General features: G+C 29.4%; 1 protein-coding gene across 1 annotated transcript in view; it reads left to right on the top strand.

The window, feature by feature from the left end:
• Positions 1–25935, top strand: part of LOC132904916 (neurotrimin-like) — a 242275-nt gene that overhangs the window by 203151 nt on the left and 13189 nt on the right. The window contains exons 4-6 of the mRNA XM_060955755.1: positions 1992–2150; positions 14928–15056; positions 15159–15296. Coding sequence (XP_060811738.1) covers positions 1992–2150; positions 14928–15056; positions 15159–15296 — 426 coding nt within the window. The remainder of the gene's footprint in view (positions 1–1991; positions 2151–14927; positions 15057–15158; positions 15297–25935) is intronic.

Below are 25935 nucleotides of genomic sequence, written 5' to 3'. Positions count from 1 at the left end.
ACATTGTTAACGATCCCACACTGTTCCTAGAGTCAGACGTTTAGCAAATGAATTAAAAATGTTCTTCAACGCTAAATATGTTTAACAAAGTAATAACGTTTACTTATTAGAAAATTCTAAATACACAAGTACATGTAATTTTACACAGTTTGTAATGTTCTAATATTTCACAAAAGTGTAAAATTCTCGAAGTTCTTAAATTCTGGAAGTTCATAGTACGAGAGTTTTGTAAACATAATTTGTGAAATTCCTATTTCTGTAGTCCCAGTTCAGAGTATGGATTTCTTATTAATTTCCTTTAATTTCTGAAAATGTATCACATGCTTTTTCCATTAATTCCTAATGCATATTACTTCCTGTTGCGTAAACCTTTCTTTCAAACTTCTCGGTAAGTAAAAATTCAGAGATACCAAATAATTGTCGAACAATACCGTTTTAACTAAGGTCACTTCCTTTTTCATCTACAACTATTCTTCAATTTGATACGCTTCAAATTGGAGTGGAGTGCATGTTGTACATTGTACATATATGTGTACTTGTACGTTTCCGTTTGCTGTTTTTAAAACGAGCAAAAATGCAGAGAAAACAGAGAAAGGAAAAGCAAGAAATAGAGTGATGAAGTATTTAAACAGAACGATAGGATGTATTTCTCAGTAGCTTTGGGTTTAAATGGATAATTAGATTTTGAACATAGTATAGTAAACATAATTGCTTCTGCGATAATAAAATCAGATAACAAACATTGCTTTGGGCAATGATTCAAATATTGGCAACTTGTTCGGCAAAATCTGAAGATGTTAAATGTATTTTTCTTTGATTTTGATATATTATTGATTATCTTTCTCTCATCTAAAACTTTATGTTTATATAGATATCTACGCATACATTTCATATATATAATTAATTTAATTTTCTAACGTACTCAAATATTTACTTATAGATATTCAAGATTGTTGATTAATTAAGCTTAATTACTGCAACATTATATCCGTATTTGCTGTGCTGTTGAATGAAAGAAACAATACTATAATAATTGTTATGATAGTAACTGAGGGTGTATGCGTCTTGTTATTGATTATCTACTTTAAGAAATATTTATGGTGGTTTTAACATTTGTTTCTTGAGAATTGGGAAAAATGAGTACTTCTTAATTCTGATCAAATTTCTGTTTAGTGGGTAGAACAATGCTTACCTAATTTTACTCCCTGCGTAATGGAACGTGTACTACTGTCCGAAGCACTCTGTATTAGGTTGATCAAAAAATAATATTGGATCTTTTGTTGAAAAATGGTTTTAATCTTCTTAAGCTTAATTTACTTCTTAATTCGCTAAAAACGTTCTCAGTTTCTTATGAAAGTGGGTTCTTGTATTTTTAATCTTTCGTGTCATAAATTGTTATTTGTAGCCTTTATTACTATCTTTGTTGTAAATATTTTGAAACTCTTCAAATTTGTGACACCTATACATATTAACAATAAGTATTTTTTAACACTATAGGAGCAAATATTATAGAATTTCACACAAGAAGTATTTTTAATGCTTAATACTAAGTTATTTAATACTTCGAATATCATTGAAAATATCTTTAAAGTATTGTTGAAGCAGAGATGGGAAAGTATTTTTCTATTTTGATCATACTCAAATATAATTAATGTTTCTAGTTTGAAGATTTTTCTTTAGTAATTCTATATTTTTTGAAAGAATATACGATTTGGAAGCTTCATACAATTTCTTAGTCTTAATAATACTTTTATTCTCTTGTTGAATCTTGCGAGGATTATTTTCGCTTGTGAATTTCTCCGTCGTCGATTACGGTAAAAATACAAATGCATATTTATTTTCAACTAGATCCTTATTTATAAATCACACAAGAATTGTTTAAAACAGAATAATAAAAGTTTACATCGCAACGAACTAAAAAGATTTAACGTAATAATTTATAATGGTAACCTTTCCCTTTTTAGTGTAATTTGCAATTTTTCTCTTTTCAGTTCCGCCCGATATTTTAGACTATATGACAAGTACGGATATGATAGTCAGAGAAGGAAGCAACGTTACATTACGTTGCGCTGCTAAAGGATCTCCAACTCCAAATATTACATGGAGAAGAGAAGATGGAGAAACTATACTCCTTGGAAATGGTGAAGAAGGTAAGCGATAATGTTGAAATCTACATCTGGTGTTGAAACCTAACCTTACACCTAACGAAAGAGGGTCAAATCTAATCTATTATCTTTTACTTAATATAACGTAAATGCCATACTGAATTTTAAATATTAAAAAACTATTTTTGTTAGACTAACATTAATACAGTTCAAGTAAAACCGTCCATATGTGTTTGGATACTTCAAAATTATTGCAAATATATATCTTGTATATATCTTGTATATATCTTGTAAATACATCTTGTATGAACCTCTTTAAACCAATTTTTTAGCCTTTGATCTTATCATCTGGCAACCATATACAATTAATAGGTACTGATAAAAACAATAGCTAATATTAGTTAGTATAGATCAAAGAGTAATAATTAAAGACTAATGAAACCTAATCTTGCGGAGTTAGGTGATTATATTTCTTCAATACGGGGATATAATAATAATTGAAATATGTATTTCTAATCACACTTTAAAAGTTTACATAAGCTTTATGAAGTTTCAGATATTCGTTCTAGATAAACATGAAAGTTGAATTAAGCAAATGTATTCCTTGTTTCAGCTTAAGCTTAGCAAAGTATTTCATCCTATGGCAAGAAGTAAATAATCAACAGTAGAGAAATGTTCTTCAAACATAACATAACTTTGAAAATAAAACAAAAATATCAATTTTTTGATTGAATTACATCAAATGTTTAAATGTTCATTGATGTTAGATCCAACTACAAGTAATTAAACATAAAACTAAAATAAATGATATTCATTAAATATCTTTTCACAATTTAACAATTCTAACATAATATGTAAGCACCTCACCATTAGAAGTATTTTTGAAATAAGTATTTTTCCAATTATCTTCCTAAGAGATGGTTTGACAATTATTCTTAAGTGTTTCATTCTTTCTTTGCTGATGAATGTGTGTGTATGTGTTTGGGCGCGGATACAATTAAACGATAGATACCTGAAACATTCCGGAAGACAAGTGTGACGATGGTTAAATGAACATTATCCTTGAAGATTGATGAATCTGGAAGGTGCAATTCTTTCCTTTCTGAGATTAGATCTTGCACTGCTATGTTTTCACATGGGAAACTTTTACAAGAAAAGTGCATCAAGTGCACTTCGTAGAGTGTTAGATTTAAACTCTTTGCAGTTTGTAGTTTACCAATAAGATAATAGATGAAAAAACTAATCAGCTATATATTTAAAATTACACGAAATAATTACAATTTTGTACATATACTACTTTAGTATAATTTTCTTGCAGTATGCCAAATGTGGTACTAAGTCTAGGAAAATTCACAAAATTTTTCTACATTTATGCGAATATAAAAATAATTAAAATTTTCTTTACATACATGTGTGTATATTGATTTGTAAAATTTAACATTATTTTACATTAACATTTAACATTACACAATTTTATAAAACAAATTTAATAAAACGTAATAACTTAAATCAAATGTTGATTTTACTACCTAATTGCAAATAGAAATTTGTTAACGTTCACAGCAATTCCGTTGTAATACGGAACAATTTACCTTATCGAATATAAATATTGTTTTCTTTCTTTAAATAAAAATTTGAGGACTTATATCTTATTCGGATATAATTAGTACGTATTTCTTTTTATGCAATTATTATACAATTTCCCAAAATCAATTAATAGGCAGAGTGCAATCCGTAAAAAGCGATAAATGATTGCAATATGTGTATCTAGCAAGCTGTTTTCATTAATAATGGGACGTTACTGGTACATTTCACAATGAAATATCTGTGCCACAATTTTTCGTGTACTTTAAATTCTATTCACTTTTAGATTTATAAAATTTGTCAATACTTACACAAAGGGTTAAAAAAAATATAGGCGATATTTATAAAGCGTGATTCCAGATATCACGATAATAAAAAAAGTTCCTGTATAAAAGTCTCATTTGAGGCTTATTTTCAAGTTACGAACAATTTAATTTTACGTTAGAAATATATTTTTTATTTTACAGTGTTGTGAATAACATTAGACTCTAACGCATTTTCTGCATAAGAAATGATTGACCATGCCTGTTATACGCTTGATATGGCTGATATGTTAAGTAATACTGTTATTGTGCAGGGTAAATTGAACGCTGTAAGATATCAGATGTTACATAACGAATTATTGCTTTTCTACGAAATAGAAGACAAGAAGACAATTTTTCAACATTACAATGCTCCTATTCATACAATCGACACTACAGAAAAGTGGTTTCAAGATTTCAAAATAGAATTATTACCATGGCCAGCATTGAACATTGATCTGAACTCAATCGAGAACCTGTGGGGAATTTCAGGAAGAAAAGTCTACGATCAGGAGAAGCCACCTATCTAAGAAAATATTGTTGAACTTAAAAGAAAAAATAAGTTAGTGGGTAGTGTACCTAATAAATTAATAGAAGTAAAGAAAAATAAGAGAAAGTTTACGAAATTGGATGGAAACGTAACAGAATTAACATCGAGTTTATATTTTTTCATAGTTAAAAACATAATTTTAAGAGAAACTTTCATTTTTTCCAGGCTTCAAAAAAGAAAATTTTTTTTTCTTGTATCTTCAATTTTGTTTTATATTATAATATATTCAAATTATATAAACAATTTTGGCAATTTTTGTTTTAATATTACGAAAAATATAAAAATAGCATTGAAGATTCATTAATTATTCGCGGAATTTTATTTATTTAAAGTTACACCTACCTCTGAGGGTTATTAGCGAATATCATATACATACAATATATACTATATTAAAATAGTCTGCTATTGATTAATCATATATATGTACAGGATGTATAAAAAGTGAGTTGACTCTAGTGAATTTTTTGTCCAGAATTAGGTATTATTGATATGGTTCTGGTATCTAACTGGATATTGTAAATATAATTTTATTCTACCATCTCCTAGGAAAATTCATCTTAAAAATTCGAAAATGTGTCAATATATTATATTCCTCAATATTCCTCAAGTGTAAAATTCACGACGATGCGACCAATGACGATGTGATTTTCAACTGCTATGCTGACAATTTGGTGATCATGATTTAATATTGCAACATCTGTATGCAGGTCGACTGCGCAACGATTGACGTAAAGAGAAACAAGTTAATCATTGCCTTTGCTTGTGCTTATCCACTATTAGACCTACGTAAAATAATTCGTCGAATAAGAATCACTCACTTGACAGTGCGACACATAATTGGAGAAGAAGACTTACGTCCTTACAAAATTCACCACGTTCAAGCACTCCAACCAAATGACTACACCACTCAACGAAGTTTTTGCCGTCGGATGCTATATAAGCTGCAACGCGATCCACACTTTTTGGAGCGTGTATTTTGGAGTGTATCATTTACGGATGAAAGCAGTATTTCAAGTTGTAGCATCCTCAATCGACAAAATGTCAGAATTCGGAGTTACAGAAATATACGTGCAATGGTTCAAAAATTTAATCCAGGACGATTCACCATAAACGTATGAGCAGGAATTATCGAAAATCATATTATTGGCCCTACCTTTTTGCCTACATCGATAAAAAGTGCAACAGTATATTTTCAAATTTTTATGTTCATGTCTCCTAAGCAAATTACATGAAAATATATCACCGCAGAGTCGTTACTTCATTTATTTTATGCATGATGGTGCTCCACATAGCCGACCGGATCACTAATTTTTAAACGAAAAGTTTGGATCACTTTGGATAGAATGTAGACCTGCTCTTCACATGCGGCTTCCTTGTTCATGAGATCTGACGGCAGCGGATTTTTTTTCTTTGCGAGAAAAAACTGTTTATAGCTCAAGTGAGCAAATTTCAGGCGTTAAACAGATTTCAGTCGTTGAACAGATTTCAGTCGTTGAACAGATTTCAGTCGTTGAACAGATTTCAGTCGTTGAACAGATTTCAGTCGTTGAACAGATTCCAGCTGTTGAACAGTTACAACGTCCGATTGAATGTGGTCTTTATCATACAAAATCAATACGTAATCTTAGGAAGAAACTTGGCGAAAATGTAGAAGTGCGAATTCGGAATTGTTTAAATAGACAGAAAGAAGCAAAAAAAAAGAAGATGAGTAAAAAAAGATAAATGTGGCACCTACATGGGATGTATAATAGCGGATCATCGATCATTGATCGTTACAAATTTATGTAAATAAAATTTGCAAACAAATATAACAAATTTTAAAAGTCAATCAAGTGCATTGTGTATTATTGTTGGGTTGATTAATTGATTTATGTGAATTTTTACACGTAATTAGAACTGCATGCAAAAGATTGTCACCTACATACGTATATTGTAGAAGAATAATAATTGAGGAATATAATATATTGACACATTTTCGAATTTTTAAGGTGAATTTTCCTAGGAGACGGTAGAATAAAATTATATTTATAATACCCAGTTAGATACCAGAACCATATCAATAATACCTAATTCTGGACAAAAAATTCACTTAAGTCAACTAATAAATATCTTTACTGATTTCTTGACATTTATGTCATTGAACTAAAAAAAAGACTTTTATAGCTTCGAAGACATAAATCTTTCAAAATTAAGTAATGAATCTATGGTATTTTGTATTGTATGGTGTTAGTCCAGTGATCTGCATAACTAATGTTATCAATATGTTCATATATGTTCAAGAAAGTCGCAAAAATACATGTTTAATCCTCAAATCAAATGAAAGGATGGCTTTAATGTAAAGTTGGTTGACAACATATTGAATTTTACTTATTTATATATATTTCTCACCTATAGCTCTCACATTGTGCTTCAATATTTTTAAAGATCAGTCTATAAGTTTTCTCAATAAGATTTTAACTAATACTTCTTGTCTTGCATTCGAATACTCGAATTGCTTGGTCAATGAATTATTGACTTGCTCATGTTGCGATATTTACAGCGTACGCCGTTTGAAAAAATGTTTCCGATACACATTTATACGAACACAGTAGAGGGCTAAGAAATATATGACGTACGATGAAGGTACAATGAAAATTTATCACCGGCGGCTTTCAAACTTATTTAGCGACTATGATGCGTGATGCAGCGGTCCTGTCGTTGCACTGCACCTGCACGTTGGCATGCCGATGACGTTAGAATGAAATACACAGGCCGCGTTTCGCACAATAATACCAAGTAATACGTACGTACTGATTCGCACACGACCAGTTGCAAAGACTTTATTCGCGAGACACAGTAACGATTTATCATTCCTTTGTCTTTCGACCGCATCGAACTGCTGCCTACATTCTCTCTCCCACTGGAAATGCCGAGCCAGTTACAAGAAAAATGTCTCCTGTATTTTAAATGCCTTCGCGTGTGTGCTAGGTTTTGTAACACCCAGACAAATTCCTTCCGAAAATGTTTGGTCTGATCCATCGTATATTTACGGTAACGGGTGGACATATGCGTTCAAAAATGCTGCAGAAATGAACATATTTCACTTAGGATAAACGTCTAAGTTATTTCAACTGCTATTGGAAATAACAAAAGATTACGCAATTCCAGCAATGATATTTTTGGAACCAGTGGATACATCGATGAATCATGTTTCAAATTTTAATATATACTACCAGTAAATTTTTAAACAAAGGAATACGATTTGTTGATTATACAAGAAAGTGATAAAGATTGCTTCTAACTATTAGTTTCTCATTAATTCATGCATTCTATTAACATTCCTGTTCTGTTTCTACAAATCGGCTAAAGTTTTCAGATACTTATCAGCGGTAATGTAGTTATATTTTATGTTTCCTTTTTTTTTTTTTTTTTTTTCAATCTGAAACACATAATCGCAAATAGGATATTGTGCACGTCTTTAGAGCCAATATTTGTGCTTCTGAAATAACAATAAGACGTCCAAAAGAAAAAAAAAAAAAAAAACATAAACGCAGTAGAAAAGGTTTTGGTGAATAATCCTTAATCGAATTAAATTGTGACTTTGATCATTCGGCTCTTCTTGCTTGTTTGCCTTCACTTTCTCGAATGCATTCTCGATAGCTTCTCTATTTCTCTTTTATGTATTTTATTTTTTGGATTCCATTTTCGCGGAAAGTGGTTTGCTCGCATTCACGTATGTGTGAATAAAATCGTAGACAAACGGTCAAATCTATTTGCTGGAAACTGTGCGCAAATACGAACGGAAAATAAAGTTTTGTCAATACATGTCACAGCAATGCGCGATTCTTTGTGGTTCGGAAAACTTGTTTATGGTTCTTGACCTCATTCGTAAATTCTTTTAGTTTTCCAACAACCGTTAAATTTTCGATTCTATATGTATTGTTTATATTTCAATATTTGGCATTCAAAATCTACTGTTTGATTTAAATAAAAAGATACTTAATTAAGAATTTGTATGAAACAAAACTGTATAAATAAAAACTACAGAAATTATTTAAAATTTCGTTATGAAATACGCAAATGAAACATTAGAAAAATCTAATTTATTCTTTAAAGAAAGTATACAAAATTCTTTTATTTTTACCTAACTCTGAATAGAATTGAATTTAAAATTGAAAAATTTGAAAATGAAATTACTGTATCTTTATGTGATTAATCTAGAATATATATTCATTAATTTTATATATATATATGGGTGGTAGAAAAAAGGGAGTCTAGATTTTAGCAGTTCATAATCCTCACAGAGAAGAACAGAAAATGATTAATCTCAACAAGGGTCATAAAATCAATTCTGCCGATGTGAAACATATACATATATACACCACTGCTTTCTTTGTTGTTCATATTTGCAACGGTTATATGTTATATGTATCTCTTCTCTATTTCAAGTTTGACGTACATATGTATAATGACAATCTGCATAATGAAATATGCAAACACGGTTCGTTGCTTGTGATGATATCTTCCTAGCTAAAATTATTTGCTTCAAAAGGATAAAATAATAAACTTATTCCGAACACTCAGTTCATTTCAGTCAACTGGAAGGTCTGATAGTGTGTAACACGGCCTAGTTATCAGTAAGTAATACATAAGCTATCAATGATTACAAGTAATTAATTAAAATAGGAATGTAGAGTATATTGAGTGGTCTGGTCAGTGGTTTACAGTTTATCTCGTATGCAAGTGATTACAGAGGGCAGAGTCGACAGGCGTTTCAATAACATAAATTGCTTCGCGCAGAGATTAAGCGCTTAGGTAGACAAAGTTAGAGCTCAACGAATCGAAAATTCAACCGGGAACGGCCAGTGTGACCGCCTTTTAGTTTTCCACCGTGAGATTTACGTTCTCTGACTGGCCATGCTCTATGTGCGGTTACTACTGTATTCGCCATTGACACTACCGTACCAAAAATAGAAGCTGAAATCCTCTAACGAGCAGTATACATAATATGAAATAATTTCCTCTACAAACCTGTTACAGTTTTGCATCTTTTATAATTTTGTCTCTTTCTTCTACTTTGTATTTTATGCTTCCGCTATCTTTTAACAGCTTTTTCGTATTTTCAGTTCATATCGTAAGAATTGAATCAGTATTGAGTATATTTTTATTTTTCAGAAGAATTTCATCTGATTAACGAACAGACTACGTAAAGAAGCTAATTGGTATTAAATACTGTAAAAATTATGTAATTCTAATATGTACGCATGTATTGTATGTGTGTGTATATTGTGATGTAAGTTACCATTATTTGTCAACTATATGCATGTAATAATAATATAATGACAGGAAGTAAATACAATAATGGATAATATTCTTTCGAAAATATATTTAAAAATTAAATTTTTAGCGAAAATCGTGTTTACTACTTAAATTAGTGACACTGAATTGTCTTATTTCACACATCACGAAAATAAAAATAAAAAAAAACAATTTGCGTAGCAGGTGGACGACACTGTTTATTATTTTAGAATTTCTCTCTTTCATTCTCCGTGAATATTGATGAATTTGAACTCAACAGTCAATGCATATCATTTGCTCTTTGTCGTCGATAAGAATATATTATGCCTAATAACATTCAACGTGCATGCGATAAATAATAATATCACATATCACATCTCTGTCAATAAACATCAAATTTCTATTCCATTCATTCAGCGAAGTCTTTATTGAAGTTATATTTCTGAAAATATTCATTCTGATTTAGAAAGCAAGAATCTGTTCCCTCGCACAACTTAATTGAAAAATCATAATGAACATTCCAGAGAAAACTACGAATTATGACATCAACGCTTTCAAGCGTGGATAGAATCGAATTTCAAGAGCGCATAATTATCATTTTTTGACGTGCAATCATAAGATGCCTGTCAGGTGGTTCATTAGACTCAGCTTCACCAGGTTAGTCTAGTTATTCGAATTTAAGTCGTTTGAATTAAAGTAACGTAGCTTCAAATAAATATCTAACGAAAAATAAAGGTATTGGTTATACAATATGTATGTACGATATTAATTATAATGTTAATTGTAATTCTGAATATAATACAAATTTTATGCATATAAATTGTACATGTGACTGAATATAAAGTTCAAAAGAAATTGACTTGATTTAGGCAGTTAATGTCAAGAAGTACGAAACTCGGAATAACATAACAACTGCTATTCCCTTCAAATGAGAAAATAGTTGAAACCAGACAAACTTCCTTGAAGCTTGAAGTCAAGCGACTTGATGAAATAAAGATAAGAGTGACAATACGAAAGGATATTTCAAGTTAACCAAATACAGAAAGGGGTTTCGAGTTACTTGCATTAATTTGAACGAGGCTTAAGACAGAATTCAAATTTCATTTGTCAAAGTGAAACGAAAGTTTACACATAGAATACAATCCGTATTATAAGACACATTCCGTGTATGAATCTTTGCTATAATCTCTCTTTATAATTACAATAACACATAATTATTCGCTTTAAATTCATGTTATTAAACCATACACCATTTTCTATGATTAGGTCACTAGAATATACAAATTTGAAAAATATTCTTGCACTTTCCAAAACTTTATATTAGACTCTGTATGTTCTTATTTTTAATCAAGAACACCACTTTCGTTGAATATAAATATAAATATAAATACGTAATTTATAATAAATTTTATTTTGGTATTTACGGCATTTCTGGGTAAAAACGTATCATCTGTATTGTTGTGGTTTCTCAAAATTAGGAAACCTCCGAGGATTTTCTGAAAAAATTTGTAATGTTCCTACTTTAGTTTCCCGTGTTTTTAATCTTTTAAGTAAAGTTATATTACACAGACTGTTACAGAATAATGACTAAATATTTTTAATTAAACGAGAAAAGGTGAACATGTCATAAAGCAAATGATAGAACTTCAGTTTTCTGGAATATTTTGGAATGATAAATAGGACATTTTAATTAAGACGAAAAATATTTAATATAATGTTATAAAACATACGTCTCGAGATACTTAACATTTTCATTCTTTTTATTCGACACTCTATGTTTACTCGAGAATATAATCAAATTATGTTTGCTATAACGGGATATAATCAGACGTTCTCCAAGCAAACTACAATTAACAAGAAATTCATGACAGGCGTTATGTACACCATGCAATTCGCCAGGAATGCATTCATAGCATCGAATGCTTACTCAGATTAAACGGGCTAACAAAAAGCCAGGAACGGACGCAGTATCGAAGGTGCAGAAGTAAAGAGCGACTCGGTCAGTTAACATTAATTTCGACCACGCTATTATGGACTTCTTGCGATGTGGAATCAACGCTGCTGTTTCATAAATGATTGCCGACCTGCTAAATGAATCGATGAACAAGCTATATACAAGTATAGGTGAATATGAATAAATACGGTTTTCAGTAAGGTAAATTACGCGTGAAACTTTTCAAAGTACTTAACGTAAGAAGTATTTACTTCATGAATTGTTATTAGTGATTATCGAAACAATTATTTCCAACTATTTGGAATTGTTTAATTTTGCAACGACATTTCAACTGTATAATTTACTGACAAATTACAATTTAGTCAATTAGTATTCAAAGAGAATGACGGAGAGAAATTCTAGAATGCTAATTCTATCCATGGTATGCCTACGCATTTTAATCCAACGTTTTTCCAACTATGTTCGGAATATAATATATAGTTTTCTCTTTTATACCTCACGCTATGTTTCTAATACGAAAGGATAAATAAGCTAAAATTTTAGATTCAACCTTTTTTTATACACGACATCATCCTCAAGAAGAACTACTTTGAAATTTTACCGAGTAAGTTCAAATAAAAACGTTACACGTGCATATACTATCATTTTATTTGTCTAACTCGTTTTTATATCTACAGCCATATTTATATTTTCTTTTTATCTCAAAAATTTTGTATATAAAACTCAACACGACGAAAAAATTATGATAACATTTGAATAATAAAACTGATATTTAATCATGTATTAAGGATCAAGAATTAGTAATTAGAAGATTAATTTTCAATGACTTTTCTTTTAGTCAAACAAAGAACTTAATTTTTATTTACATTACCAAAATAAATTACTTTAATTACACACTAATTAATGTAATATTTGATTGCCTAGAAACAATGAGAAGATATTTTTACTTTGAATCGATTAGTTCAAAGTTAAAAGTATAGCTGTATTGTAATTTCGTACAATGTGGCATAGATAGCGAAGATAAGTAAGAACATACAAGAAAAATGTGGCAACGAAGACTTATTATCAGATTCTATTTTATATTTATATTCTTCTAAATATTTTCTAAATATATTGCATTTTTAAATATATATTATTAAAAACCTAATAAAAACATAAGAAATATGCATTTTCAGAGAATCTCTGTATAATATGTAAACATAGAAATTGGCATTTTGTAATTTGAAACTATTATGTTTGAATATAGTACTACCGTAGCTATGTAAATATGTAAATGTAATGTAAAAAGTAGAACCAGTAAAAGGTAGAAGTACATGTATCACATATATAACATGAGCAAGTACACGGTAACGTGTATAACATGTATAAATACACGCCTACATGCACATGTATATATGTACGTAGTATCATGTCTTACTTCATAGGAACCTCATAGGCTACAAGAGCAAACGTATTTATGCAAAAGTATTGATAAAAGAAATAACGGTTTATTATACGTTAAAAAAGTTAGTATATTATTATCTGAAATATTATGGGAACTAAATTGATCATTTTACATAACAATATAATTAATCATCTCTAGACAGGAAAAATTTGAAAACAATAACCTGGAGGCAAATATTTTATACATGATACTGAAGAGTAGAAAAATTCTATCTGAGAGATCTTACATTTCTCCAAATAACTGTAATTTTTAGTTAGTAAAATTTGGTGAAATATATGTATGTACATATGTATACTTACAAGGCATGGACGCAATGATCTAAAACCAGCAATAAGACGACTTTTTGCACAAAAATTATTCGAAAACATAAAATGAAATTTTATAATAGTTTATAGAAATTTTAAATAGTTTTATTAAGGTTAAAGAATTTCTGACAATAAATACACCTACATATACATTTGATTTATCTTTTAGCTCTAAAATTACATAAAATGAACAGTTTACATTGAAGGTATTGGTTAATAAAGTGTTTAAATGTATAAAAATTTAGGAATCCATCAATCAGTACACATAGTGAAACTCAACATTTTCAGTGATTCCTTTCCTCGTAAATTAATGAATTGATAAAATAGTTGACAATTATTTAATATTTGATATATATTGTTATTAATATTTATGGACTTTAAAAGTCACATAAAGATTGATCACTTTCAAAGTTCATTGTCATAAAAGATAACTGTAATAGTAATAGTTCTTTTCATGTTTCTGTTGTATTTTTTTCAATAAAAACATCCTCTAGATGAATACCACCATATAACATGTAATATTCCACCGTAATATATAACCAAAGCGAAACGTAGAAAAAGGTTATGTATGTATAATTGCACTTAAAAACGGAAAAAGAAGAAGTCAGATTCGCTTTTTATACGAGTCTACTGTGACTTCTAAAGAGAAAAACATAGTCTAAACGTAAAATGTACGAGACTGCAGCTGGGGTATACGGTATTGGACGGAAGTATTCATACACCTTTTAAAACAGAATAGCTTTCTTAAGATTTACCCAAACGACTTGAGTTTTTTTCATCGAGATCCTACCAATTGACATAAGTGGGATGCGCCTTTAAATTTTAGGCCGAAAGTCGAGGAATATTGCAATTTTTACCGTTTTAACCATTGCGTTAGTAACTCATAGCAACTTCAACCGGTTTCGATGAAATTTTTAGCGTGTACTTTTTTTTTACGTGTCATCTAGTAAACTAATCCTTCTAACTTCTAAAAAAGTCCAATTTCCAAACAGTTATTGTGTTTTAAAGGGTGTACGAATACTTTCGTCCGATACTGTAGTGAAAACCATTTGGCCGTTGATGCTACAAAAGCTTCGAGTTTAGTATTTAATTGATTAAAACCATTCGGTTGTAGCAAAGAGAAGTTTATAGGGGTGTATTATTGGGAAACGTAGTTGAACATTCTCTTACTCCGCAAAGGTTTTGCAACTTTGAAGCACACGAAGTATTTCATTTCAATGTATCGTTAACGTTCTAAAATTTTACTGTTTGAATACAAGTTAATGAAATATCTTGATGTCTGTACACAGGAGAATTTCTTTCTAATAGTATCAATTCACTATGTATGAAAATACGCAATGGTGATCAATTAGTCTTATAAAAAATTTTCTTATGATGATTTTAATGAGCATTTGATTTTGTTACAGTGAGAATTGTGGAAGGATTTATTTTCAATATCACTAAGATAAATCGATTGCAAATGGGTGCATATCTGTGCATCGCTTCAAATGGTATACCACCTACAGTCAGTAAAAGAATAATGCTTACAGTACAGTGTGAGTATCTTCTTTTATAGCATTTTGTATACGAATTTATAACTTTGTGCATACAGTATTACATGTTCTTTACAGTAAGACAAATTTAATTTATACTTGCAGTTAGTCCAATGATTTCAATCCAAAATCAATTGGTCGGAGCACAAGAGGGACAAAGGATGACTTTGGAGTGTAATTCGGAAGCTTTCCCAAAGTCGATCAATTATTGGACAAAGGAAAACAACGAAATTATAAAAAATGGTATTTTGACTTAAATATTATAGAATTGCTATTCGAATGCATTTAGTTATATTAAACTTTTTTACACATTTACGTAAACAAATATAAAAATTATAATAACACTTCATTAATATCGATTAAATGGATCTGTTAGTATTGATTATATCTTTTTAATTTTCCGAATTACTTCAAGCAAAATAAACGCAAATAAGTAAATATGAATTTATATGAATTCAGTGAAGTTAATAGCGTTTTGTGATTGAGTAACCAAAAGAATGAACATTCCAAAATTTATATAAAACTCACCAGATACTATATTTGTATACGTTTGTGTAGAGCATAATAACTTGTTACATTTAGATAAAATGAATCGCACTCTTCTTATTGACATTTCATCCTAGCTGAACTAATATTTCATACAATATCTAATATAATGTTTCATAAAATATCTCTGCGCAACGTCCATTTGTCATCTCTGGTTATAACACGCAAGCAAAGTAAAGTAAACCAATAATGTTACTGTCAATCATGTTTCTTGTTTTTAATTCATGTAATACACAGATATCTATCCTTAAAACTACCTTACGCGTATACAGGGTGCCCCAGTTTTTCTTAACAAAAATTCTATCAATATATTTTATAGATATAAATAAAAGAATGATATTATATAGACATAGGTCATTTCTAATTTTATTAGAAAATTGTAAGAAATATTTAAATTGATCATTATAGATTGGCAATAAAGGTAATCACTATTATACCCTATAACAATTTTTCATCATCCCTAACAATACATTTAGATAAAATACGGTTTGATTTATAATTCATCATATCAATCATATCGATGTTTATTCTATACACATTGTGGTTTATACATATCCTATTCCATATACTTTTTTGTTGAAGACCAAAATATTGTTTCTTAAGTTATAACATATCTTTGTTACAACTTTGTAATAGAACATTAAACAACCTGTTCCGAGATTGAAACACCCTATACACATTTATTATTCATATCGGATAAATAATGCTTGTCCTAACTCTGAAGATCATTTAGATGACGTTCTTTTGAGATATTATTTTAAAAAGAATGAGTGTCAATGAAAAATTTTAATGGAAATAAATTGAATTTTATTAAATATTCTATGAAAGTCAGCATTTTCATGTTATATGTTTACATTCCTATTAATTTCGTTTAGTATGTTGAATACAATTTCAAATTGTTACAAAAACATTTAGTCTGAGATATGTACATGGAAAAAATTACTATAAACTGGTTTCACTAATATTGGAAGAACGCACTGTTATTCACATAGAGTATATGATGTATGTATTAAGAATATATAGGTTACTATTATTTAAAAAAAATATTATAGTAAAATCTTAGTTATCTGAACTAATTAGGGGACAAAGATATGCAGACAACAGAATTTTTGGATAATAGAACACTTACTTTCCTCATATTTGGTGTCTTCAACGTAGTTCACTATCGTCATACATGTTTTTTTTTTTTTTTTCTATTTTTCCATATTTAACTTTCGTCCAAGCATACAACGCCATGTGTATAACAGCAATCCTTCACATTTAATTGCTTGCGCAATAGTATCATTGATCATTAACAAAAAATTTTGTAGAAAACTAAACTGTTTACATGTGAAACGTAATTTCCAATTCCTGTTCGGATAATAAAACGTTCGAATAACAGAGTCAGATAATAGAAAATTCGGATTATCAAGATTCTACTGTACTGTTTATATAATTTTCAGATTTCAATTGTCAGATGATTCGATTCCAAGCTTCATGATATTTATTAGAGAGGAAATGTTGCCTTAAATCGGAGTGAACGTATACGACATTATTAATTTAAAATAATAGGGATAACGAAACGAAGGGATGCTTTCGCGTTTACGAGCTTGTATTCCTGGACTGCTAATTCACTGAAGAGCGATTGAACCGTACTGACTAGTTAATGTTGTTTTATTAACGAGTGTACGCACAGTACACGACACATATGTACCGTACATTACTGGGACAGTCTAACAACGTCGCAATTGGATACGGGAAAATGCATGGACCCATAATTACGTCGAATAATGAGACTTTGGTACTAAACTTTTCACGCGTGAAGATTATTTACATAATGTTTTACTGTTTTACATAGATACATGTGTGTGCACACTACTTGCATACTATTTTACTTGTTAAACTAGCGATTCGAAAATTCGGAATATTTATATCCTTTTATCGTTATTCCATATATATTTTTATTTTCATGCGAAATCAAATTATCGATGGTCAACGATATTTTAATCTTGTTAGACAAATTTGCACTTGTTTCACCAACAGTATATTTAAGCAATCCCAAAACTTTTTATGAAATTATACATTAGCAAGACTGTCTATAATATGATATAAATATTAATCTCTGATACCGTTTTATTTTAGCAATGTACAAAAGCAAAAATTATACGTTAATATCATAGTAAATTTGTTCTATCAAAACATTTGAACAATTAAGTTTGTTTTATAAATTATTTTAGACCTACGAAAAAGATTACTTATATAATTTTGATAAAAGTACAAAATTATTTATCCGAATTTGATTTTATATTTATGAAACTATTAAAGAATTAAAATAAATACAAATTTTCAAGATTTTACGGAAGTGTTCTACGTTAAATTAATATTTAATTAATTAAATTTATGTTAAATTAATATTAAATTAATATAAACATAAACAATAATTTATTTTACTCTTATTCCAATATACGAGTACAATATTATTACACATATTTAATTTGCAGAATATTTTCGTTTCCGTACAACCATAAAATCTTAAAGAGGAACATTTACAAGATACGTAGAGGAACGTATTTATAAGATATAAGGTCAAAGAATATCTGTCATAAATGAATTTCTCATATTTTAAATGTTACTACTAAGTTTACTACTTTATAATTTAGTGCTTCAATATTGAACTTGTCAAAATTTGTTATAAAAGATTAGTTTAACACAACAAAGATGTTAGTGTTTCGCTATTTATACCTGCATTGTGATAGTAAATGTTTGAACGCATTGACGTTGTTTGCGCTAACATAGCGGCAGGAAAAAACAACGTTCAATATGGACCAGTCTAGTGTTGCTGTCGCTGTCGAGTACACATGAGTGCATGTTCGCGTAATTATTTCAGATAATGAGACACGATATTTGTATGGTAATCATACGGAATAATGCATCCTCGGATCTGTTAATGCGTTTAATTGCTTTAGACTCAGTAATACAGATACAGTAAGAAAGCCAACAATACAGACGCTACAAGGTTGCTAATCACGCGACTAATTAGGTTAATTTTAGATGTTGTTTGCATAAAATCTCACAACGAAAGGTGCTTTACCATTAAGGATCAGTGGTGTAGATAGAATCGGTATTAATTTTATGCGTTAGATTCGATCGGTATCGGTACTTACTAGGTACATCTTTCATATGTAACGCTTATTTTATTCATTATCCTAGTATTGTTCATAACCACTATTTAAATCAAATATATTATATTTACATTATATTAGTACTAATTAATTAATACAAATAGGTTAAACATCAAGTAATATAAAATGTTACAGATTTGTTATTATTATCTTAAATATAACGTGTATCACTATATCATTATTACTTTTATCATTTTACTATTAGATATTACAAGAAATCGTAAAAATAATTACAGTATAAACAATATGAATCTATTTAATCCGAAAATGCCTATCATCTAGTAGTAAACACATGCATAGGTATTGTTTGATATAGCTAAATATTCGGTGTCGTGAATTGCGCGATATGGCGTGGTGATAATTGCATTATATCACCATATAAGCCTAACTGGTTTCATCTCTACTAGTTACATTGGGTGGAATGGAGAAACTGAAAATTACAAATAGGTTATCACGACACGTTACGATATGTTCTATTCTGAATGTTAGTTCCGCGATGCCCTGCGGTCTCCCAATATAACAGCTACGAGCTACGATGTGCTTTACAATTTAACATCCATCTGATATTCAGCTTCATTAATATGGATTCAATACAGTGAAACTGTTCAAGCAGATATTAAATATGCTCTCGTATTTTTACACTTCATTATTAGGTAAAATTTTTTTTCTTCATTTTTCATTTTTATAATAGACGAAGACTAAAATTGGGGGAAAATAGACAGATAACATTTATACACTTGTTTAATAGTTCTCACTTGATCCTGGATCTGCGAGAATCCAGATCTTACGAGAATGGGGCGAATTAGATATTGCAAGAATTTCCCGCCGTTATTTGTCTCGTATTTGCTCGCTGCTCGTTTCTCATTGTCAGTGTGTTGGAACGAAAATGAGAAACAACGAGAAAAAACAGAAACGGAAGAAAATATCATTTTAGCAATAGTCAGCTTTGCATTACTGCTTTTACGGAAATGGTTCAAAATTTCAAATTCAAATTTCAAATGTAATAAATTTTATACAGAAACACAAGACTATCGTTTGAAAATATTCTCATATAGAAAATAACACATATATGTTTGCAACTAGTAACGAATAAAAATATTTCAAATACTAGTTTTGAAAAGTATAAATATTCTATTTCTCTTATTTAAAAAAATTTTAAATCTGTACATACATAATTCATCAGCTATGAATTAAGATATAGTGTATGTATATTAATAAGTAGACAGACAAAAAGTTCAATAATTGGATGGAAACAATTTAAAGAATCCTTGTTTTTTCTACATTCAACATCTCTTTCTAGTAAAATTCTAAACTTTAGACGTATATATCTATGAAAATGTCTACTTTGTTCCTTTTCTGTTGGTTGTTGTTATGTTAACAGTGCGTTAGTTAAAACTTTTATTATTCTTAATTTATCTATGTCCAACTTTAAGTACACCACAATAATTCTCGTATATTAAACAAGACAGGTTGCTCTAAAAATAAATACGCATAATTTGGTTAACAGAATTATTTCAGAGGTATATTAACACAATTCTTTGCACAAGAAATAAAATTTACAATACACATAACTGTACCTACGATAATTTAGAATTAAAATACCATCTAAAACACACTATCGCGAAAACCTCCTTTTTGCTTTTCTTTTTTTTTTTTTTTTTTGTTGAATTAAAGAGGAATCAGAAAACAGTGAAAATGTATTCGATTGTCACTGAAAGTAACATAGATATTTAACCATTGATAGATTATGTTTTCCGGGCGTTTTGATACGTGATATATATGTCCGCTGTCTCGAGTTCGATCACATACGCAAAATTTAGTCGATGATGAATTGATTTCATAATGAATTACATACAAATTTTAATGGAAAAATATAAAATGAATTTTATACAAATTTCAGTGACGGTACCCTCAGACGAGTCAAAATTTGACTATATAAATTTCTTTTGCTTATGTGGTGTTAACATTCGATCGCTAAGAATTATATGACGCAGTTTAATGACTTGATAATCTTTTGCTGAATAATAATATATTTGAAATGACGATGTTGGCAAAATATCGCATTTAAAAATATACGACCATATATAAAAATTCTATAGCTACAATTTACCTGTAATGAAGTGAAAAAGAACATTTTTTGGTTGAATCGTCGTTTATATTTGATACGAACGTTCAATACTCAAAGAGGAGAAACGAATTGATGGTAAAAAATCTGATAATATTTATTTCATATCAAATTCGATCATTTCGATTACTTATATATATATAATATGTATATATATATATATATATATATATATATATATATATATATTATTATATATATATATAAATATTTATATATATATAATAATATATTATATTATATAATTATATATATATATATATGTATATTGTTGTACGTTGCACAATGATTAACAAATGTTGAAAGTGAATCTAATGGTATATTTATATATGTATATATAACATAATTTCTATCAGAATTCTAGCCATAGCTCTACTCTCAGATCTAATAATGTACACGTACAAACCATTATTCGCAAGTTAGAAATGTGAAATATGTGTGGTCCCACCCATTCCAAACTCCTATAAATTTTAGGAGTAACACGTGCCATACATGTTATTTATTATTTGTATGAAATTTACCATTTCCTGAAATCTAAAGAAATACTATTTGTATACAGAAAAATTTTACTTTTAGGCATTTGTGACTAAACCATGTCTTTATATAAAACATTGGGTTGTGACATAAATAAGTGCGATCAAATAAAGAAACATATCGAGTTTAACCGAACTTATTTGTTTTTCAATCCAATAGAAATTTATGTGATATAATAAGTAATCAAGAATGAAAGAGAGGCGAATATAAAATACGAGGAAATAAACTAAGGAAGAAAAAGTAGATAAAAATCAATATGATTTAGCAAAATACGATTTTTATTCTTGAATTTTACCACTTCCCGTTAACTGGATGTTTCCCCGCACAACGATACAATCTTAGATTATTGGATAGCAACGAATACATATCACGCGGACAAAACTAAAATACGGATGGTGCTGAAGTAACCTCTGTATGAGAGTAGCGTGCCCCGGGCTACTTACCAATGCCATTACTATCCTTTCACCCCTCTCTCTGGCATTGCGCTATCCTAACTCATCCGTTCTTTCCGCATCACGATGACTCGCACCCTTCTCGACTATCTCAAACCAGACGTTTTCTGGACCTAGCTTCGCTGAACCGTGTATACAATTTTAATGACTCGTGATTGTCATGACTTCTGCTCTTTGCGCCGCTCTTTTCGCTCGTAACATGCGGTTTACCGAGGGAAAACGATGTCTGCTGTGTTATTAATTCCTGAGCGAAAGTTTCAGCTAACGAACCTCTCTCGTAAAAGTACCTTCAAATTTCTCGGCTTTCTTCTATGCTATGTAATTGTCTCGTATCCTTTAGGCATCGAAGGACTAGAAATTTTAATTTGAATGTGCATACCTTGTCCATCGTATTTAAGATATTTGTCGCTCCCCTATTTTCCGATGGTTAAGTTTCTTCTGATATGAAAAAGGTGTTTTTGATCTTTCCAAATCGATATTTTTAATATCTCAATTTTCAGTATTTAATACGCAGTTGAAAATATGAAAACGTTACAACATTATCTTTTTTGCTACAAATTTTTTAGTTCCTTTTTAATTTTATTTCTGCACAATAAAAATCTTAATCCCATATTCATTTAATTGATTACTCCTCATAGATATTTTAATTTTATCCATTGAACGTACTGTTATTTTTTCAGGATAATGGTATAAGTAGCTAGACAGATACGATAAATTTAATAACTGAAATGACTACTCCAGAAATAATCTACAGTATTAATATGATTTAAAAAATTTATAGGATGTTAAAAAGTTGTTAAAATATTAATTAAAATCCCATATCGGTAATTAGCATGCTGAGTACATGACTAATAAACGAAGACACGATAAGAACGGAAATATTGATATCTGTAACTTTCCGAGTAAAAGTAATTTTATATCCGAAAATCCATTGGACGTCTAGCGTGGTAATGCTCGGCAACGCAGTTCAACGTCGTTAAACTTTTTCATCTGCTTTCCAAACTCAAAGCCGACGAAAGTTTTTCTTCCGTTTGCAACGGTCGATAGAGCCACTACATAAATGCATTCTACCTTTCCACCGTCGTTTTCTTCCTCTCTTTTCCTTCTTCTCATCCTGTATCTCTCAGGAAGTTTCCCTCTAGCTAAGAAAATACTTCTCTGCTTTACCGCAGATCATTACACTCTATACCTAGATTTCACTCTCTTCTGATTCTCGCATGATCTCAAATTGTTAATTACAAAATCCTTTCTCCCTGACTCGATATTCCTCGTGCAACATTTCACTATACATTACTGTAGAAATTTCATTCTCCCTTCAAAATATTTTTCTTCTCTAAGACATTTTTTGTTTAGAACAAATTATCTTCAAATAATGACATGACTAATACTATTGTCGTAAAGTGATCATGAAGTTGTAGATACATATTTATCCTACAGTAAGTCTCCACAAAACCGAACATATAGAGACATTCGTAACTGTTTCAAAGAAAACCATATTGATGCGCGTAGTAGGGAAGTGGGAACCGGATGTACCAAGTGGCTCACAAGGAGTTTGTGTTTTTAGTTTTACTTTTATTTTACTATGGCATGGCGTAGGGCATAGATAGACGAATGTAGTCCTCTGTACTGTCAGTGGAGACGTTCATCGATTTGAACAATGCCGATCGGTGTAGTGGAGACACACCTTTAGAATCAGTTTACAAAGGAATCCTTGTACCCGCCGGGTATAAATTTCAAATCTCTGCTGTTGGTATGTAAAGTTGTTCAGGATTTAAATTAAAACATTAAAAACATTTTAATTTAAAACATTTAAAATAAAATAAAAAGGCTTTGTTTGAATCCAAGCCCCTTTAAATATCCAGTATGAAAAGGTCTTATTTTGAAAATTAATTATTTTTTTCTATCTCTATCATATACACTTTATTCATTCGCCTTTAAGTATGATCTTGTTGAAATTTAATTATTGGGACAACTACTATTTATATACTACCCAATCTATATGAGTTTATGCTTTTACGATGTGTTTTGTAGTCGTATCTTCGCCAAAGAAGAATAAATCAATTTTTATTCAGAAATATCAAAGCTTAAAAAAGCTATTTTATGTATTAAAGTTGTTGCAGTTTACTACTTATACTCATATTTTACAAAACTAATCACAAATTTTTAAATTTCTTGAAAAGTAATAACGCACACAAATTATAATAAAATTACTCTTACTAATTAAATTTATTAATATTTCCAGTGATAAATTGCAAATTTATAAAGAAATAATTTTTTATGAAAGTAATCTATATTTCATTAAAATATATTTAGGGACTAATATATATATTATAAATAGCATAATATACTATAATATAAATAAATATAATACTTGGATGTTCTATTATGAATATATATCGTTTGAGAATCAATTTTCTTTTTTAGTACAGTAACAAAGGTAATATCTTTATTATAGGTTCACTATCTGAAATTAATCCTGTGATGCTATATAATATTCTAATCCCATTTCAACATTGTTCGAGGTCGTAATGAGCACATAGCGTGATCAGCTTTCATACTACAAGCTAGTTTTTATTTCATTTTTGATAGGATGTCGTGTGGAATTTTCTCATTGTAGGTGTCATGAATTTTACCAAATATATGAATATGTAACAGCTAAAACGAAAATCGTGATAATTGAGAAATGCGTTGAATTATGGTAAAAAATGGTTTTTCAAATAAATCAGTCTTTTGACTGCATAAAAAGCGACCCTATTTACATTTTGTATTTGTTTCATATTTTCGACAGATGTTTCACAAATTTCTGACAAACATTGAAAAAAGTAACAAATGCCTTCGAATTTTTATATTTCCATTGAAATGACAAACAGTATCTCAACGCAAGAAAACTGCGAAGCCCGAAAAATTAAACTTAATATTTCTTCCATTTTCGATACTTTTGTATATCATTCTCATATTACTAATTCTAAAGTTACATCAGATATATACATTTTGTTATATATAACTACAATTGTTATTTCATTTTATTTACGGAATTATTCACGTAACGTGCGTAATTCTTCTCCGCCAAATTAATTTAAATGCGCGTGTGAAAAGAATAAAGAGTCAGAACAATTTACCAATTCAATGAAGGTTCATTTTCATGATGTATAAGCATTCATGCGTGAAACCTTAATGTCTGCTTTTATACTCGATGAAGCATAAAGTGCACTATAGAATTCAAATGAATCAAAATCGATTGATACTTGTAAATATATAATAAAATATTACATTATTTCAAATTGCATTATTTACAACATCATCCACTAATCATAAAACTAAATAATGTAATATCTTTTTTACATAACTAAAATAAGTATAGGTGATTTCTGTATTAACTTTTGTATTGTTAAAACAATTTAAATTCCCCTAATTGTTCACATGGTTTGTCGCGCTTAAAATTCTTCTGATTGAAAAATGTTTACTTCCCTAGAATGCCTATTTTATTGTAATAAAGATATATAGAATGTACATAATACACAAAAATATGCATTATAATATTTATCGGATTAAGTAAATCACTTCTTAATATCTATTTCTCTATTCATAGCCCTAAAAATATGAATCTGTATAGACGCATTACGCAAATATTTCTATCAATTTTTTTATATTTAGAAGATACCATTTTCATCTAGGATGCAACTTATCTACCTTTCGTTAAAATTTATTCCAAAATAGAAATATGAACCAGGGTTTTCTGTTAGTTCTATAAAAATTTATTAATTAAATGAGATTCTACAAAGTTTTTGTCAAAATTAGCTACGGTATAAGACATGTTACATCCATTGCATTTGAAACATATATATTTATAGTAATCCTGCTTTCTTGTGTATTTTAAAGGATGTTATCTAGAGTTTCAGCAGAAGGTTCTATCCCTTAACTTCATTTTCTCTGATGTTCGTATATAAACTTGAAAATATAAATCATGTTATACTACCTCAAACGAGCAAAAATCTACCAACTAGAATATTGTTATTATTATTACTGTGGCGACACAGATCGTCAGAGCTAAATCGAATGCTGTC

Source organism: Bombus pascuorum, chromosome 3 (genome assembly GCF_905332965.1).
Source record: "Bombus pascuorum chromosome 3, iyBomPasc1.1, whole genome shotgun sequence".
Taxonomy (NCBI): domain Eukaryota; kingdom Metazoa; phylum Arthropoda; class Insecta; order Hymenoptera; family Apidae; genus Bombus; species Bombus pascuorum.
Note: the sequence above shows the minus strand (reverse complement) of the source record. Positions and strands in the feature narration are given on the sequence as shown.